Raw genomic sequence first — 20,336 nt, forward strand, 5'->3', positions numbered from 1 at the left:
GCATGGCTAGACGCGACAGTACAATACACTACACTACAGAACACACACGCACCGGCACCGGGATCCTCCCATTAACTTTATCCCGTTAGTGTACACCCTCCTACTCAATGTACCCTTTCTACGCGCACGCGCACTGACAGACCCGACATGCAGCTATTTAAAGGGGAAACGTTTATTCAACATTCAGCAATCACGCAACACAACAGCACCGCACCTTCAGCCAACAGTTCCACCACACACTACGGGACGATATCATGTCGCTCCTCGGTGTAGTCCCCGCCCCTTTCAGCAGATCCAGCTGCTTCCAGAAAGTTCAGGGGGCGTGGTTAACGCAGCTGGGTGTAGTACAGTAGTGGGCTATCTGACGGCATTCCAGCAGGCAGGCAGACAGATGTGGAGCTCCAGGACGGGAGGAAATTCTTTCATGTTTTACTAACTTTTATAGACACTTTGCTGTGTTGTGTAAATAAGCAGTAAATCATAAAAAAGTGATACATTTGAAATGTATTCGCCTTCCATCAGTGAACTGTCGTTTCTGACCAGCACAGTAAAAGTGATCTAGTTAACTGCACAGTTACACGGTACAAGTTATCTAGACATAATTACTATTACTGCCCAGGTGTGATTAAGATGAGGTGTGAAGGAAAGACTGGAGACCGAAGACAGCTATGGTTTTAGACGCACAGTGTCAATGACACAATGGAAGCATCTCGTAAACTCTTTGTAGCTGGGCTTTTTGTGCTTGTTTTATTATTTTATCACCAATCATTAGAGATAAACCGTGCTTTCGTTTTAAAGATGAAGTTCAGGTGATCACTCCTGAGAACGTTTCCATTTCCTTCTATACTAAGAACCCGTGCAGCGGAAAGGCATTTCTCTTCGGCTGTAAATAAGCAAGTGAGAAAATGCAATATTTTAACACACATCTATGTTTTTATGGAGCATATAGAGACAACTGGCACTGATCAGTGATTATTGCAAATCATCTGTAAGTTTCCAACGGGTTTATGAGTTTAGTTCTGCAGCAAAAAAGCAACAAACAAACAAAATAATAAATAAATAAATAAATAAATATAATAATAATAATAATAATAATAATAATAATAATAATAATAATAAGTTTTTAGTGATTTTTTCCCCCCTGAGATTTTCAGTGTTGGACACTAGGGGGCACCACAATACTCCCATTAGGGCAGAAATTGTAATTTTTTTCACAATATAATACACAAACTAGCAAAATACACCCAAAAGTCTGCTATACAGTTGATTATTATATCAGTGACGTCTGGCGGATATTAAAATAGAGGCAGTGAGTAACTGTAGTGTATTTCTGTCAGAGTTCAGACTGAAGTGCTGGGTAGGTGTGTTTTTCTCAAAGCTCCACTGCGTACATTCAGAAGCCGAGACAGTGTGTACAGTGTGTACTGTGTGTACTGTGAAGGGAACGAGAGACAACGACACACTGAAGAAGATGAAGGAGCTCAATGCAGCTTTCTTCTATCCAGCAGATTGTTCAAATTAAAAACCCCTCCTGGCCTCACCTGTCTCACCTGCTAAAGGTACAATGGCGCCCCATCTAGATTGCGCACAATACCTCTAACCTACAGGGAGGAGGAGCTGGACTCCAGTCAGGTCTGACTCCACCCCTTGGACTTTGGGTTCAGTTTACATGAAGGTTACAAATGTACGTTATTTATTTATTTAATTCTAATTGTTCAATCGGTATTAATTATTAAGATAATGATTAAGAATGGCACACTTCCTGTCCAGCCGACCTCACACCTCCAGAATTAACTGTCTGTTTCCGGTCCATTCACGGTTCCCAATGAACTACAAACCATATTTCAAACTGATGTAGGAACCGTGTCCGAATCACTCTGTAACTACCCTTTCTACCAGCACACGGTTATTTGTTTTCAGCAATTATAACCGAAACTGAGCCATGATCTGGCAACCCTGCTGTCTGATCTATAATCACCTCCCTGTAAAATCTCTCCTCCATACGGACATTAAGTTTCGTTTTCAGGGAAACAGAACTCAGACACACCTTTATTTGCTTTTCCAGCTTGTTCAACTCTCACATCTTGACTTTCCTCTGAGAATAAGTTTAACTTTTTATCACTGCCATTTTTTTTTTACACACACACACACACACACACACACACACACACATACCATGGCACCATGGCGTCCTATCTGGAAGAAGATCTGTCATGTCCAGTGTGTTTAGAGATTTATAAGGATCCTCAGTTCCTCTCCTGTGGACACACTTTCTGCCGCAGATGTCTCGGATATCAACAAAATGTTTTCTCCGCCTTTTCCACTCGAACATGTCCCGTGTGTCAGAGGGAAATACACCAGGAACCTGTTAGCAACCTGGCTCTGAGGAAGACTTGTGAGTCCTATCAGAGGGAGAGGAAGAAGGAGAAGGAGAAGGGGAATGAAGAGAGGGAGGAAGACAGTGGGATTAAATGTCTAATGCACGGAGAGAAACTCCTGTTTTTCTGCAGGGACCATGAAGTGGCCATATGTTCTCAATGCAGGAAACAGAGTCACATGTCACACAGCGTTCAACCGCTTACACACACTGTACGCCAGCGAAAGGTGTGTATCCGGCTGACAGTTACTGGTTCTGAGAACAGAGCTTTACTTTTTGAGTGAAGTTTTCTTTGGGGAAATATAATATCAAACAACACTCCAATAACCGCCCAGCTCTCTGGAACCTTGCACTAGCCTTAATGTCAGGGGGACGTCCTCCAGATCATCCAGGGTTAGTTCAAGGTCCATCCCTGTGTCCCATGTATGTTACTGTTTTGTGAGCATTTCCTGTCAGTTGTCCCAGTACCATAAGAGAACATTGCGTTTTAAAGTTGTGAAGGTTCCCAGAACATTATGAATTGTTTCCAAAATGCTAACATGAGGGAAACGCTCTGGGTTTGGTGAATGCGTGTGTAGCACCGGTTTAATGCACTGAATAAACAATGCTTACCAAAATGATTATATGAATACATCTGATCTCTGCAGGACCAAATCAAAGCCGCGCTCCGTCCAGCGGAGAAAGTTCTGGAGTGTTTAAGGAACGGCACGGCACTGGAGCGTAAAGTCACCAAATACATCGAGGTAAGGTGTAGATCATGGCTCTGAAATGCCTGAGTATGAAAAGGGTTTGTTGCTCCACTGGTTATTCCTGTTCCCCTTCATAATTATAGCTTTCAAAGATCTATTCTTCTCCTCCTCTTACTTTCACATTGTTCAGTATTTGTTTTACAGATATTCAGCATTCTATACTTTTATACATATCACATGTCTAGTGATTGTGTTATGAAAGCTTCCGGTTTTCTGCTCAGCTTCCACCTTTGCCTTTGTGTCTTGTACTGCTACGTTTTTAGCTTGTGAATAAACACGGTGTCTCAGGGTGAGAAATAAAGCAATGACCAAAACAATCAGTAGTCATGACAAGTGAAATATTTTATTTATCATTTAAACAACAACAACAACAAAAAACAAACAAAAAAAACCCATACATTTTCACTGGCACTGCAGAGAAAGCGGTTTAAACTCGTAAACAAAAGAGAAACGAAAAATAAATAAATAAATAGCTTATGTCTGTACAAATTACAGTTACAAATAACTGATAAATAAGTAAGGGAATGGACGTGTCTTTGAGCTGCTGTGCTCTAGTAATGTGGTGTATATATATATGATACCTCATACCTGAACATGCATTACTAATACGTCTACCTGCTTAATCTGGAACTCATTAACTTCCCTGGAAGTATGGATATGAATATGGATATGAATATGGATATGTGTTTGAGTATGGATATGAGTATGGATATGAGTATGGATATGAGTATGGATATGAGTATGGATATGAGTATGGATATGTGTTTGAATATGAGTATGGATATGAGTTTGGATATGAGTATGGATATGAATATGGATTTGAGTATGGATATGAGTTTGAATATGAGTATGGATATGAATATGGATATGAGTTTGGATATGAGTATGGATATGAGTTTGGATATGAGTTTGGATATGAGTATGGATATGAGTATGGATATGTGTTTGAGTATGGATATGAGTATGGATATGAGTATGGATTTGAGTATGGATTTGAGTATGGATATGAGTATGGATATGAGTATGGATATGGATATGGATTTGAGTATGGATTTGAGTATGGATATGAGTATGGATTTGAGTATGGATATGAGTAAGGATATGAATATGGACATGTGTTTGAGTATGGATATGAGTATGGATATGAATATAGATATGTGTTTGAGTATGGATATGAGTATGGATATGAGTATGGATATGAGTTTGGATATGAGTATGGATATGAGTATGGATATGAGTATGGATATGAGTTTGGATATGAGTATGGATATGAGTAAGGATATGAATATGGACATGTGTTTGAGTATGGATATGAGTATGGATATGAGTTTGGATATGAGTATGGATATGAGTTTGGATATGAGTATGGATATGAGTTTGGATATGAGTATGGATATGAGTAAGGATATGAATATGGACATGTGTTTGAGTATGGATATGAGTATGGATATGAGTTTGGATATGAGTATGGATATGAGTTTGGATATGAGTATGGATATGAGTATGGATATGAGTATGGATATGAGTTTGGATATGAGTATGGATATGAGTTTGGATATGAGTATGGATATGAGTTTGGATATGTGTTTGAGTATGGATATGAGTTTGGATATGAGTATGGATATGAGTTTGGATATGAGTTTGGATATGAATATGGATATGAGTATGGATATGAGTTTGGATATGAGTATGGATATGTGTTTGAGTATGGATATGAGTTTGGATATGAGTACAGATATGAGTATGGATATGAGTATGGATATGAGTTTGGATATGAGTATGGATATGAGTTTGGATATGAGTATGGATATGAGTTTGGATATGTGTTTGAGTATGGATATGAGTTTGGATATGAGTATGGATATGAGTTTGGATATGTATGCAGTATGGAGCAGGGGCGGTTCTAGGGTCAGTGGATATCCGGGGTTTAGCCCAGAGACATCCATGTATGCATCCTAATATACAGGATACACTTTAAAATATGTCATTAACAGTTACATTGGCAAAGCGTCTTTGTTTTTAAAAGAGGTCAATCTTTTATTATAGCTTATTAAAAAAAAAAATCTTTCACATCTAATACCTGCTTTATTCCACCACCAGAGACATTCACCTGAAAGTCTTCTTTAATACTGCTCACTGCTATTATAATTTGTAATCAAACTCACAGAACTCATGTTTAAAACCAACAAACCCAGAGCCAGGACACCAATCTGTTATTGCCTGTCTAATTAGGAACCTGCCTAAAGAAACACCCACAGATTACTGCATTCGTCCACAACAATGCATGACCACAAAGTGAGAATACCTGACATTACTAGATGTTAGATGTACAAACAAAACTAACAGCATACAAACACTTGTTGAAGCCAAAGTCTTGCACAAACCACATTACTCATCCGGACCAGATTAAATAAAAACCCATTATAGTCTATGACAGCAGGTTACACATTCCTGAGGATTCCAGTCTTGAACCTGGCTGATGCTGTTGTTTGTTTTTTCTTTAAAAAAAAATTTAAATGTCCATTTCAAATATTTCGATTTTCTTCATATGTCTTTTGCTCTGTTCCTTGTCTCTGAGCTCCTGTTTCCCTGTACACTAGTTCTCTAAAGACCTTATTACCAGCTTATGGTTTTAATAAAGCCTGTGTGGACTTGCTACTTAACTGAATATGGACAGATGATGGAATACTCAGCTTATTCCTTTTGTTCCCCCTCATTTGGTTCTCTCTTTAAAGTCTCAGGCCGAGCAGACGGAGAAGCATATGAAGGAGGAGTTTGATAAGCTTCATCAGTTCCTCAGAGAGGAGGAGGAGGCCAGGAGAGCTGCGCTGAGAGAGGAAGAGAAGGAGAAGAAAGGAAAACTAGAAGGATGGATCGAACAAGAGTTACAGTCCCTCTTTGATAAACTGATAGAGGTGGAAGAAGAGATGGAGAACGATGATGTCACGTTCCTAGCGGTAATTTAATGAATAAGTCAATTAAGTAGTGCCTTTATTTTTTCAGATAAGGCTGAATCTGCACATTAAGGGTTTTTTTTGGTTTTTTGTAAAGTGTTCGTTTGTTTTCTTATTTCAGAATTATGACCACATAATGACACGGTATGTTTTTATTAAAGCGTTTTACTCTCATAGCATCAGATTCTTTACCTTAATAGATCAAAACCGTTGTGTGTATAGAAACGTACAGATACAGTGGATCTGTGTTTTAGGGCTCGGTACAGACCGTCAGATTCACAGCTGAACTCAGGATCTCTGATCGATGTGGCCAAGCACGTGGGAAATCTGAGATTCAGAGTGTGGGAGAAGATGAAAGATCTCTGTCCTTACTGTGAGTAGCAGAACCATAACATTTCAATATCACAAGTGAGTAAAAAGAGCAAAGTTTAGTTTGCTTTAACTCTTCCTGTCTCTTAATTTAAGCTAAATGCCATTTTGGTCTACATTGATCATTAACACCAGCAAGAAAAAGCCATATGGACTGAAATGCAATTAAGCTGAATGAGATTAAAATGTATTAAACAAGATGAATCATTTTGAATGAATCAGTTTCAAAATAAATCATACAGATAGATCAATGACACTACTGTATTTTAGCCAAACAGGTAGAATGCTAATAATCAGGATGGTAATATTACCGTATAACAGATGGTTCGTGGCAATGAGGTAACATAAGTTTACAACACAACAAAGTCTTTCTCTGTTTCTCTTCAGACCCAGTAGTCCTCGACCCAAACTCCTCCCTCATCTCTGTATCTGATGATCTGGTGTGTGTGAGCCGCTCCATTCGCAGGTTTTACTCCCCCAGCCCCCTACAGAACAAAGATATCCATTTGGTTCTCGGTTCGGAGGCCCAAAACGCTAGCTTCAACTGCTGGGACGTGGAGGTGGGAGACAGCAAGCACTGGACCCTGGGTGTGTGTCGACGCTGGGCAGCTGAGAGAAACCGCACGCAACCACTGACCCCTCAAAATGGGTTTTGGGGCCTCAGTAGAAACGGCGATTTCTATAATGCCTTGTGGTCCGCAGAGGCTCCATTTCGGTTAAGGAGGCCTCCAAAAACGGTGCGAGTGAAGCTGTATCATCGTCTCAACCTCAACAACGATCAACTTTACTGGATGCTGAGATTTTTAGACGCTAGAAATGAATCTGCGATCGCTTGTATTCGTGATGTAGCCTTCGGGAAGGATTTGTTTCCCTTTCTGATCCCAGAGGAGAGAGACGCTCCCCTGTGCATTGTCCCTGTAAATATAAACATGACCACGGAGAAGAAATTCAGCTTCTTTGAGAGGCACGTGGACATGATACCTTTATATGTAATCGCATTCCTCGTAGTGCTTTTGATGCTGTTGGTGATGATATGGACAAAAATAAATTGAGAAAGGGAAACTCAGAGTGGTTTGGGTTGCATTTCAAGAAGCATCTTATAAGAATATATTTAAATAATCAAGTTAAGACAGATCAACTAGGCTTCTAAAAGCAAAAATAGCATGCTTCTGGAGCTCAGTACGGAGAAGTAGATAAAAAATGCAGATAGTTCAGCATGGAAACCAGAGTTTAGTTATAATGAAGCATAATAGAACCAAAGGATGTGGGTACCGACGAGACGCCGTAATTTTTGCAGATCAAATTGTACAGATAACAGGAAACTGCATGAGATTAAAGCATTTAAATTTCATAACAGAATTATGCTTTCTGGTGAAAAAAAAAAACCTGAATACTGAATTTTTCATCTTCAGCAGGTAAAAATGTACCAGGATTTTGTTTACTTGTTTATTTTGTTTGATGTTCTCTGTGTTGTAAAATGATTGTATGATGATAAAACACTAATGTTCTACTCGTGGAATAATGACACATTACAAATGTGTATAATTGTATAAAAATTAAACAAAGATACATACAGTTGGGGAAATAAGTATTGGACGTGTCAGCATTTTTTTCAGTAAATATATTTCCATTGAGGTTATTCACATGAAGTTTTCACCAGACTTCAGTATTAACTCAAGAAATCTGGGAATATAAAGAATTCACAACATTAAAGTCCATAATTAAAGTTATGTGTAATAAAGTGGAATTACACAGGAACAAAGTATCGAACACGCTAAGAAAAGGCAGTTCTCCAAGGCAAGGTAAGGCAAGGAACCAGCTGATATCTGTAAGTAATTACACCCCTATCTGTGCAAATTAATATCAGCTGGGTTAGTAAATTGACGGTCTTTAAAAAGGCTTTTCGTTCAATATTTATTTCCCCCACTGTATAATTTGTTCTGTTTGAAATTGTTAATGAATACACACATACACATACACACACACAAAAGTTTTGAAAATGGTGTTGATATTATAGAGGATTTGTTCAGGTGTCAGTTACGAATTAAATCATGTGGGGAAAATAAAACTCATGAAACATGAAAGTGTTGTTTTGTGAAATATCAAACCCCTCCCCAAATCCCTTTGCGCACACACACACACACACACACACACACAAATCTTTTTAGATTTAATTTGACGAAAATGTACACGTTCTATCAAACTCTAGCGTAACAAACTAACTACATTTCAAATGCAACATTTATTAACACGAATAATAAAGTGTGGTGCAGATTAAACATCGACCCGTTCTGTTCAGCACAGGAACGCTGCGCTGCACGGTCTAACCCAGCAGATGTGGTAACAATCACCTGGATACCTTCTTGTGTTCACGAACACGTGTGCTGAAGTGATGTCTGAAACGGTATTTACAATAAATCCTACCATCATGCAGCCCTTTCTTCTCCTCACCTCGTACACTCGTCGAATCTCGTGTGCACCACATACAGTACAGCGTCATACATGCATACCTGTCCTCTGAAGATGCGCAGAGACTCCTTTCATCCATCCGTCTTCTCTTCTGTTGTGGTTACAGGTTACAGAAATAAATACATGAATAAATAAAAATACAAAAGTTCATAAACAAGACTCAGATGAGAAGTTGTGCATCATGTGGTAAGAGTCTGAGGAGCTGCGTTGTGGAAATGTTACGGTAAACGTATCTCTCTCAGAAGGAAGTCAGTGCACAAGACAACATTTAAGCAGTGCTCCCCAGCTGCAGCACTGTGGTGTAATCCGGCCTCTTTATTTATTTTATTTTTCTACACCAATTACATTCATTTCCCCACCCAGGAGGCGGTCTGAACCAGGAAGTCTTCACTGTTTTCACTTTCACGTCTCTTCTGAAGTGCTCACAACTTAAAAATCTTTCCCTCTGCCTCCTTCTGGGTTTCAGCGCCTTCTTCATGGCGTCGGCTCTAGAAGACGATCTCTCGTGCCCGGTGTGTTGCGAGCTTTATCAGGATCCTCAGCTCCTCTCCTGTGGACACACTTTCTGCCGACAGTGCCTGAAAAAGCACTGGAATGTAAACACTGCTCGGACATGTCCCGTGTGTCGCGGTGTGTCTCTGCAGGAACCCGTGTCCAACCTGGCTCTGAGGAACACCACCGAGTCCTATCAGAGGGAGAAAGAAAGGGAGAGGAAGGAGAGAGAGCGTGACAGTGAAGTCAGATGTTCTGAACATGGAGAGAAAGTCCAGTTCTTCTGCAAAACTGATAATGAGGTCATGTGTTCAAAGTGCAGGAAAGAACGCCACGCATCGCACAGAGTTCAGCCTCTCAAATATGCTGTACAACAACACAAGGTGAGAAAGACGGGCCGAGAGAGCGAGAGAGACAGACAGACAGACAGACAGACAGACAGACAGGGAGAGATAGACAGAGCAAGAGAAAGAGTGTGGTTGTGCAAATAGTGAGAGAAGGGAAGGAAGTTTTGTGTGATATGATCTTAGCTTTTTCTGCCTTTTAGCAGTTTAAAAACAAATTTAAAAGTTAAATTAAAAGCACAATTAAAAGTGTTAACCAACAGTTGTCCTTCTTTCTTTCTTTCTTTTTTTTAATCTGTTCATACTGAAGTATTTGTGGTGTGTTCGGTGATCCCGGTGCTAGTGTGTAGGCCGGCGCTGTATTGTTATTATTCCTGTGAGAAGGATGTTGTTATTGCTGTCACAGTTACAATGCCATATTAATGAGAACTCCAGACTTGTACTAGTGGAGACTTCGGAATAAACGCTGGACTCAAAGTCCAAGAATTCAGTGCTTGGTATCAACTCCAGACCTTTCAACTCTAGTTTGTCATTAAATAACGAGGAAACAGGCCACACCTGTCCATGAAACTGCTCATCAGTCAAGTGTCCAATTATTTTTGAGCCTGTTAAAATATTTTTCTTAAACCCCTTGAATATAAGATGAAAGAGTGTCATATATGATGACACTTCAGTCATATCTGGATTGCTTCATTTTTTATTTTTATTTTTTAAACCTTGTAGTGGTGTACAGAGGCAAAATTCTTTAAATGAGTTATAGCAGAGACTCAGTTTGGCTCGTTAGCAGTTTACGAGATTACGAGCTTGATGTCATTGAGCTAGCTTTGGAAGCTGATCTGTTTGAGAAGAGCGTACAGAACAGGAGGAGAGAGAGCTGGACAAACGAAAGAGCCGCTGCATCGCTGTCTTTAGATAGAGATTAAGTGAGGGTTTAAATCTCACTACAACACTATCAGCAGGTAGTCCAATGGCATTGTGGGTAATGTAGGAAACCATTAACATTATTTAAAGTAAATATAGAGCAGCATGTCGATGAAAGAAGTTTAAACAAACAAACAAACAAACAAAAAAACCCTCAGACTTTCATTATAAAATAAATCCTGGACTGTACTGAAGATCACGTTAATTATAAAGACTGATAAACGAGTCCTTCATGGTGAATTCTGGTTTTTGACGATTTTCAGACTTGAGCGATTGACCTTGAAAGATATTTTGAGATATTTTTGATTAACAACAATTTTGTTCTTACATACAGCTCAAGAAAATGTAGTAATGTTTCACTGGAGCGCTTTTTTCTTCTTTTGGCTTGTGTTCTCATGTCCCTGATTTCATATTTCACCAGGACAGAGTTAAAGCTGCGCTCCGTCCAGCTGAAAAAGCTCTGCAATCTCTAAAGAAAGGCACGAGTCAGAACGCTCAAATTGCCAAGTACATTCAGGTAACTCCGTCAAAGCAACCACCTTGTTGCAGATCACAAAAGGTTTGTAAATGCCTGATTCTGGCTTGGTGGTTTTGCTGAGTAAGTAGTTAACACTTTGTGTTAAGCTTTTCTCGCTCTTGAAGTTACTAATGTTACTAAGAAACAAAGTGTAAACTCCTCCGTCCCAAAGTTGTCTTGTCTTCTATATCTATCTTTCTCTCTAATCTCAATGTCTCTCTCAGTCTCAGGCCCAGCAGGCAGAGAGGCAGATAAAAGCAGAATTTGAGAAATTTCACCATTTCCTCAGAAAGGAGGAGGAGGCCAGGATGGCAGCACTGAAGAAAGACGTGGAGAAAAAGAGAGGGAAGGTGGAGGATAAGATAGAACAAGAGATACTGTTTCTTTCTGACAGAGTGAGGGAGGTGGAAGAAGAAATGGAGACTGAGGACGCCACATTTTTGCAGGTAAAGTTGCAGACTTACACAACAGGAAGTCTACTAAACACTGTGTTATTCACAACAGAACAGAATGTTGCTACACAAGGCATTCGGGTGACATATTTTTAAGATCTGAATAATGCAAAAATCCAGGCCCAGGTCATTGATAAACATGTCTATGGTTTTTAAACATTTCTACATTTCTGCTCATGTTCATGGTCCATCTGCTTGACAAGTCAAATTTCAGGTTTTTCTTTGTGATTGTGATTTTCCAATCAACTCAAACAACCAGTAAAGCATCTCAGAACACGTTGGACCATGAAGAGGATGAGCTACACCAGCTGAAGACCACATCGGGTTCCACTCATGTCAGCCAAGAACAGGAATCCGATGCGATAGTACAAGGGCGTAACCATGGTATGGACATTGGGGGGGTCCAACGAACTCGGCGGGAGGATCTGCAAGTGAAAGTAACGTTAATGGTCAAAAACTGGAACTGACGTTAGCTTAGCCTACTTCGCGGGTGTGCAAATATCAACAGTTAATTGACGTTCTTAAGAACAAACCAAGCCATGGTATGATGCTTCTATACTAAGCTAAGGTTACCTACTATTTAGGAATCTAGTTACTTACTGTCTGAAAAAAGCTCCTGTGCTCTGCTGCACTTTTCTACACTTGGCTGCTGTCTCCAGTTCTTACAGACTGAGCTGCTCAAATATATCAACCAACTTGCGTTGAGTATGGACGCAACCAAGTGTACATTGGGGGGGGGGGGGGGGGGCACACACCTATTTTCCTTAACAAACGAAAATATATTAAAAAGTAATAGACTTAAATAAATAGAATAGATGAAGAAAAGAGAGATCCGTTGTCAGGGTTCATTAAAGGGGGGCATATAGAATATATATTGTACTGTATATTGGGGGGAGAGATTGGTATTTCCTCAACATTGGGGGAGACACAACCGCCCCAAAGAATCCATGGTTATGCCCATGCTATGGTCACGGCAACCAGACAGTGCTGTAAATTCTGGGTGTTTGAGCTACTGAGGCCTGTCTGTCAAGTCCAACCAGTCTGGTCATTCTCCTCTCACCTCTCTCATCATCCAGGCATTTCCAAACGCTGAACTGCAGCTCACTGTTTGTTTTGTTTTTTTTCATGATTTGGTGTGAAAATCCCAGGAGATCAGCATATCTCAGCATATCTGAAATACTCAAACCAGCCCATCTGGCACTGACAACCATTCCACAGTCACATGATCACATTTTCCCCCCATTCTGATGGTTGATGTGAACGTTATCTCGACCTGTATCTGCGTGATGTTCTGCATTGTGCTGCTGCTGCGTGGTTGATGGGTTGTATAATTGAATAATAATTGAACAGGGATGCAGGAGTTCTTGTTAAAGCGAATAGTGAGTGTATGTCCACAATAAACACGAGAAGAGTAAGTTCAACACTATTCACTGAACACGTGAGTGAAGAGTGAATATGGAAAACGTTTCAGATGTTGTTTTCTGTAGTGTGTAACATGCATTGTTGGTTTTCTTGTCTTTCAGAATTATAACTTTGTACTGCAGAGGTATGTTTTTTTTTTGTTTGTTTTTTTGTTTTTTTTAAAAAAAATATGTACACCTCAGTACTTTCCTCTTCTTATTTCCTGTTCCTCTTTTCCTCAGAGCTGCTCATGCTTGTTGTTCTATTCTGTTACACCTGACAGTTTCCACTTTTTATCATGCGTCCTATGTGTTTGTTAAGTTTTGCATTTGTTAAAGCTGCAATTCTGAGTTCTGTTTTCTTCTTACTTTGTTTCCTTTTTTCTTGTACCTTGTTTTATTTTTCAAACTAGTTAGATTGTATTTTGACTGTAGATTATACATCCTAGAGCAGGGCCCTTAACCCTCAACTGCTCAGATGTATAAATGAGATAAATGTAAGTTGCTCTGGATAAGAGCGACTTATTTGGACCAAATGCCGTAAATGTAAATGCTATATACTTTCTGGAAACGTCGGTTATTAAATTTAGTAAAACAACAACAACAAAAAGTTTACCTCAGGTCATGGCTCTGGTGTGATAACACCTCACCACACAATGGTTGGTAAATTTCCTGTTTGTGACTGTGTGTGTGTGTGTGTGTGTGTGTGTGTGTGTGTGTGTGTGTGTGTGTGTGTGTGTGTGTGTTTCAGAGCTCACCGCACAATGTTGGCTTCAGAGTTACATTCAGAAAATCTCATCAACATGGCTGATCATGTGGGGAATCTGGGATACCGAGTGTGGGAGAAGATGACGGACATTTTCCTTTACCGTGAGTAAAAAAACTAAGGATTGGTTTTACTCGAGAAGGTATGATACTGTGAAGTCAGATAAATCACCTGTTAACATTAATCCCCTTGAATGGTTTTTTTCCTCTGTCCAGATCCGGTCCTCCTGGATCTGAACAGTGCTCCTGAGGATTTTTTCATATCAGATGACCTGGCGAGTGTAAGAAAGTCATCCAAAATCCGGCCGAACCCTATTCCATTTCATGGGAACCGTTTGGTGCTGGGATCTGAGGGATACAGTGACGGCTACCACTGCTGGAACATCGAGGTGGGAGACAGTAGGCACTGGACTCTCGGTGTGTGTCAACGCTCAGCAGACTTGAATTTGGCAAAGCGTTTGACTGCAGAAATGGGCTTCTGGGGTCTCACAAGAAAAGGGGAGTCTTACATGCTCCTGACATCCTACAAATACTCGTTCAGGATACGCAAAAAGCCAAGAACAGTGCAGGTGCAACTGGGATGGTGGTATACCTTAGGCAACCTGAAGATAAGTCGGATGGTGAGATTTGTGGATGTCAGCGATGGATCTGTGATTGCGTGTTATACTGGAATTCCCAGTGGTGTGCTGTTGTTCCCGTTCCTGATCCCAGAAGAACGTCATTCTCATCTGCGCATTACTCCTGATAATCCAGCCATGGTCATACAGCACACATTTATAGAGAGACAAGAAAGTCAGATCCCTGTTTACCTCATATATTTGTTCTTAGGGGGTTGTATCATTTACATATTATTGTTTGGAGTGAGTGAAAAAATGCATGAGTGAGTGAGTAAATGAGGGAGTGTGAGAGTAAATGACTGAGTGAGAGAGTGAGTAAGCAAATGAGTAAATGAGTGAGTAAATGAGTGAGTGAGTGAGTAAATGAGTGAGTGAGTGAGTAAATGAGTGAGTGTGTGAGTGAATGAGTGAGTGAATGAATGAGTGAGTGAGTAAATGAGTGAGTGAGTGAGTGAGTGAGTGAATGAATGAATGAGTGAGTGAGTAAATGAGTGAGTGAGTGAGTAAATGAGTGAGAGCGTGAGTGAGTGAATGAATGAGTGAGTGAGTAAATGAGTGAGTGAGTGAGTAAATGAGTGAGTGAGTGAGTGAGTGAGTGAGTGAGTAAATGAGTGAGTGAGTGAGTGTGTGAGTAAATGAGTGAGTGAGTGAGTAAATGAGTGAGTGAGTGAGTGAGTGAGTGAGTAAATGAGTGAGTGAGTGAGTGAGTGAGTAAATGAGTGAGTGAGTGAGTAAATGAGTGAGTGAGTGAGTGAGTGAGTAAATGAGTGAGTGAGTGAGTGTGTGAGTAAATGAGTGAGTAAATGAGTGAGTGAGTGAGTAAATGAGTGAGTGAGTGAGTAAATGAGTGAGTGAGTAAATGAGTGAGTGTGTGAGTGAATGAGTGAGTGAATGAATGAGTGAGTGAGTAAATGAGTGAGTGAGTGAGTGAGTGAGTGAATGAGTGAGTGAATGAATGAGTGAGTGAGTGAGGAAATGAGTGAGTGAGTAAATGAGTGAGTGAGTGAGTGAGTGAGTGACTGAATGAGTGAGTGAATGAATGAGTGAGTGAGTGAGTAAATGAGTGAGTGAGTGAGTAAATGAGTGAGAGAGTGAGTGAGTGAGTGAATGAATGAGTGAGTGAGTAAATGAGTGAGTGAGTGAGTAAATGAGTGAGTGAGTGAGTGAGTGAATGAATGAGTGAGTGAATGAATGAGTGAGTGAGTGAATGAATGAGTGAGTGAATGAATGAGTGAGTGAGTGAATGAATGAGTGAGTAAATGAGTGAGAGAGTGAGTGAGTGAATGAATGAGTGAGTGAATGAATGAGTGAGTGAGTGAGTGAGTGAATGAGTAAATGAGTGAGAGAGTGAGTGAGTGAGTGAATGAATGAGTGAGTGAGTGAGTGAGTGAATGAATGAATGAATGAGTGAGTGAGTGAATGAATGAGTGAGTAAATGAGTGAGAGAGTGAGTGAGTGAGTGAATGAATGAATGAGTGAGTGAGTGAATGAATGAGTGAGTAAATGAGTGAGAGAGTGAGTGAGTGAGTGAATGAATGAATGAGTGAGTGAGTGAATGAATGAGTGAGTAAATGAGTGAGAGAGTGAGTGAGTGAGTGAATGAATGAGTGAGTGAATGAATGAGTGAGTAAATGAGTGAGAGAGTGAGTGAGTGAGTGAATGAATGAGTGAGTGAATGAATGAGTGAGTGAGTGAGTGAGTGAATGAGTGAGGGAGTGAATGATTAAAAAAAGACATGCAACATTGTGAAAAATTGCCATGAACTAACTCTTGTTTATGTTAAAAGCCGCTTCTAATGCAATACAAAACATTGAATATTTCAGTATTTTTTCAGAAAATATGGTAAAATTGTTCATTGTACATAAATAAACCTAAATCAATCATTTAGGTCTTTTACAGAAACTAGACAGCTAGTTAAGCTAAGGACAGAACAGCACAGACCTACTATTTTCTCAGATTGCTCTGGAGTCCCCCTACAAGCCATAATACAGTGTGCTTATTGTTTTATTTTCTTTAAGTCATGCTAATTTAAATGTGGATTTTATGCCTATACCAATATAACCGTCCAAACACTAAACCAAAGAAAGACCCAAGATTCAGCCAGACAGATTGTGGACTCTAAAATTTTATAAAATAAAATAACTATGTTTTATTAAATTGCCAAAATCGGATGGTTGGTAAACAAAGAAACAAACAAATCATTCAATTATTGTTTAAATTTACACAACGACTTTTCAAATGAAAGCTTGCTTTACAAAGTAGAGAATTACACAAGCAAAAAAATAAAGCTTTAGCCTTAGCGTATTTTGAAAGGTTATGCATTTGGCATATTTGCTACACATTCTGTACAGTGAGAAAAGTGACTGAGGTACAGTGTTTCAGGTAACTGTAAAAATGTCCTTCATTAAAACAGCAGAGAGAGTGGTGATCAAGAATTATTGTTCTATTAATAAATTAATTAACTCAAGAAATGAATACAGTGGTCATTACATGTCACTACATATATAAAGGGTCATTATATATATTAAACTTTTTTATATGCATTTATTGAATGGAAAACAAACATTTTTGTCTATTTAAGGAATTTCATCCATGTTTTTAGAAAGAGTTTATTAAGGAGCTAATCATAAAAATTTCAATCAAATAAATAAATTGCCTTCCCATGCTCTCAGGTAAACATCCGAACCCTGAAAAGTGCCTCAGTACCTGCGTGCACTTAGCCGTACTCAAACTGTGCATATTTGGTCATGTGACTAAAACACAGTTAAAAACACAGCTTAGGGTGTGTGCGTAACTGTGCAGTTGCGTACACAGTGTTTGGGGGATCAGAGGGGATTGTGCGTAACTGTGCAGTTGCGTACACAGTGTTTGGGTGATCAGGGGGGATTGTGAGTAACTGTGCAGTTGCGTACACAGTGTTTGGGTGATCAGGGGGGATTGTGAGTAACTGTGCAGTTGCGTACACAGTGTTTGGGTGATCAGGGGGGATTGTGAGTAACTGTGCAGTTGCGTACACAGTGTTTGGGTGATCAGAGGGGATTGTGAGTAACTGTGCAGTTGCGTACACAGTGTTTGGGTGATCAGGGGGGATTGTGAGTAACTGTGCAGTTGCGTACACAGTGTTTGGGTGATCAGAGGGGATTGTGAGTAACTGTGCAGTTGCGTACACAGTGTTTGGGTGATCAGGGGGGATTGTGAGTAACTGTGCAGTTGCGTACACAGTGTTTGGGTGATCAGAGGGGATTGTGAGTAACTGTGCAGTTGCGTACACAGTGTTTGGGTGATCAGAGGGGATTGTGCGTAACTGTGCAGTTGCGTACACAGAGTTTGGGGGATCAGAGGGGATTGTGCGTAACTGTGCAGTGGCGTACACACAGTTTGGGGATCAGAGGGGATTGTGGGTAACTGTGCAGTGGCGTACACAGTGTTTGGGGGATCAGAGGGGATTGTGCGTAACTGTGCAGTGGAGTACACAGAGTTTGGGTGATCAGAGGGGATTGTGGGTAACTGGTAACTGTCCAGTGGCGTACACAGAGTTTGGGGGATCAGAGGGGATTGTGGGTAACTGTGCAGTGGCATACACAGAGTTTGGGGGATCAGAGGGGATTGTGGGTAACTGTGCAGTGGCATACACAGAGTTTGGGGGATCAGAGGGGATTGTGCGTAACTGTGCAGTTGCATACACAGAGTTTGGGGGATCAGAGGGGATTGTGGGTAACTGTGCAGTGGCATACACAGAGTTTGGGGGATCAGAGGGGATTGTGCGTAACTGTGCAGTTGCATACACAGAGTTTGGGGGATCAGAGGGGATTGTGGGTAACTGTGCAGTGGCATACACAGAGTTTGGGGGATCAGAGGGGATTGTGCGTAACTGTGCAGTTGCATACACAGAGTTTGGGGGATCAGAGGGGATTGTGGATGGAGCAATAGTCGAGTAATATACAGTTGCTTCAGGATCTGAATGGCCTCTGTGGTCTTTAATCTCATCGTAGTGGGATATCTAAAATAAGAAGAAGGAAAACGTCTTAGAATTCCAGAGATAAATAAACATCTGCACATTCCTACTACTCTCTTCTATTCAGCCATACTATGATGCATCCAATGATCATTACCAGTGGAGAAATTTAACAGTGTTTTTGGCTTTGGCACAGTTCCAAACTTGTCATGTGACAATGTGGTTATGTGTATGGAGCTTTTGAAAGGTGTTAAGAACAATAAGGTATTTTGTTTTAAATTCTTTCTCTGTATTTTTTTTTTCATTGGATGTTCACATGGTATGGTATGTATCTTGAACTATCTTCAGCAACCAGGTTCAATTCATGTATATGCTCAGGTGTGCATGACTTCTACCTGCTAGAGGAGGCTTTGATGACATCAGTATAGTTAAGATGTAAGGGGGAAATCAGAGACAAGTAGAGAATGGTGTGGTTTATTATCCACATAACAAAACATTGGAGTTAAATCTTTGGATAAAAAATTGCTCAAATAATACCACAATTGTCAAAGAACATAGGTTATATCTCTATGACATGGCCATGCTTCTAGAGCATTTGTACTTAAATTACGTATGCTACATTCACATTAGCAGGTTGAAGTGACACAAATCAAACCTGAGACACTTTTGCAAGTGATTCTAGAATAATGGGGTAACTGGTAATTTAGTTCAAATTTGGGGAGTCAATTTGAGTAAAACTGAAAGGAACCTTGAGTCCATGTTGTGTTTGAAACAGTGATCAGATATGGCTCAGTTGCAGTTCTGACTGTGAACCATGAAGATGTAAAAAAATCTTCATCTTCAATGAAACTTATAATGTGAACATAGCCTTTTTTTAAAGTGAATCACCTATCACTACCACAGCACTGTTCCAACCACTAAATAATAAGAAATAAATACTTTCACATAAGTCCCACAAGACAGAATCCCTCGATCTAAAGTGGCTTGTAGAACTGAGTTAAAACGTAACGTTAAACAGGACGGTCCTGTTCAACACTCAACAGATACTCACTGAATGTCTCTCCGTCTCATTTCTCTGCAAGGAACCTGTGAAAGAGAAAATCACGTGTCTTTGACAATGAAAAAGAAATCTCTTACCAATATACCTGATCGGGAAAATAGGGTTAGTTTAGTTTAACAAACATAAAATGATTTTTCACTTTTGTTTTGCCCAAACCAGCATATACCAACATTGGCTGTAAACCCAGACAGTTGTTTTCCGATTTAATTTATAAGGGAAACGCAAATAATGTTCTTATTTCTAATATTTTAAATCAAATTAACACTTTGTTCTCTTTTCTTTTCAATTTCCAACAACAGAGCGTGTCAGGATTAGTGTTGGCACTATTATGTACCTTGTGACTTGTTCCTTCTCTGCCTGTAGAAGATCAGTGCTAATCCAACGCCCAGCAGCAAGATCACACAGACAAGCACAGGGACGATGGTGACAGAGGAACCTGGAGATAAGATCAGAGGACTGAAGAGCCGATGGTGAGGCTCCAGCCAATCAGATTATGTGCCTGGCTTTTACCTCAGGTGGTGAGACAAAGACAGGTGTGGATGACGCTGATAATCAGACTGAGAACTCATTTTCCATCATAAACATACAGTATCACTCTTTACAGTTTGTCAGCAACGCTGTTTCTGGCACAGATGTAGACCCCATATGGAAACAGGGTGCTTGTGCTTTTGGAAAAGATTGGAGTTATAGTTGCCACGTAGCAACACTGCAAAGTCCATTTGTAAACAGGGAAGACTTCGGGATGCTTTTTAGTTTTGGTTGGGATGCCATGCAGACCGAACCGCAGGAGCTACAGACATGAAACATGGGGAATCTAGCAACACTCTAGCAACCACCTAGCAAACCCTAGCAACCAACTAGGATAGCACAGCAACACCCTAGCAAACAACTGAAA

The 20,336-nt window shown here is 40.1% G+C and overlaps 3 protein-coding genes across 4 annotated transcripts in view; 2 read left to right on the forward strand and 1 right to left on the reverse strand.

Moving 5' to 3' along the window:
* The window catches only part of colgalt1b (collagen beta(1-O)galactosyltransferase 1b), a 17,911-nt gene extending 15,586 nt beyond the window's left edge, over nt 1–2,325 (reverse strand). The window contains exon 1 of one of the 2 annotated variants that reach the window (XM_053616305.1): nt 2,176–2,325. In XM_053616305.1, coding sequence (XP_053472280.1) covers nt 2,176–2,186 — 11 coding nt within the window. In that variant the 5' untranslated portion in view covers nt 2,187–2,325. Of the gene's footprint in view, nt 1,659–2,175 lie in introns of those variants that run through there. The other variant, XM_053616304.1, reaches the window with a different exon arrangement.
* On the forward strand, nt 1,659–8,831 carry LOC128602483 (E3 ubiquitin-protein ligase TRIM35-like). Its single transcript, XM_053616324.1, has 6 exons — nt 1,659–2,604; nt 3,025–3,120; nt 5,862–6,083; nt 6,202–6,224; nt 6,335–6,453; nt 6,837–8,831. The coding sequence occupies exons 1-6, from the start codon at nt 2,185–2,187 to the stop codon at nt 7,499–7,501; spliced, it is 1,545 nt and encodes a 514-aa protein (XP_053472299.1). The 5' UTR covers nt 1,659–2,184; the 3' UTR covers nt 7,502–8,831.
* A 465-nt stretch (nt 8,832–9,296) lies between these two features.
* Nucleotides 9,297–16,852, forward strand: LOC128602485 (nuclear factor 7, brain-like). Its single transcript, XM_053616328.1, has 6 exons — nt 9,297–9,793; nt 11,097–11,192; nt 11,417–11,638; nt 13,168–13,190; nt 13,796–13,914; nt 14,026–16,852. Exons 1-6 carry the CDS (start codon nt 9,395–9,397, stop codon nt 14,691–14,693), a joined length of 1,527 nt encoding a protein of 508 aa, XP_053472303.1. The 5' UTR covers nt 9,297–9,394; the 3' UTR covers nt 14,694–16,852.
* Nucleotides 16,853–20,336: the final 3,484 nt, after the last annotated feature.

Source organism: Ictalurus furcatus, chromosome 26, assembly GCF_023375685.1.
Source record: "Ictalurus furcatus strain D&B chromosome 26, Billie_1.0, whole genome shotgun sequence".
NCBI classification, from domain to species: domain Eukaryota; kingdom Metazoa; phylum Chordata; class Actinopteri; order Siluriformes; family Ictaluridae; genus Ictalurus; species Ictalurus furcatus.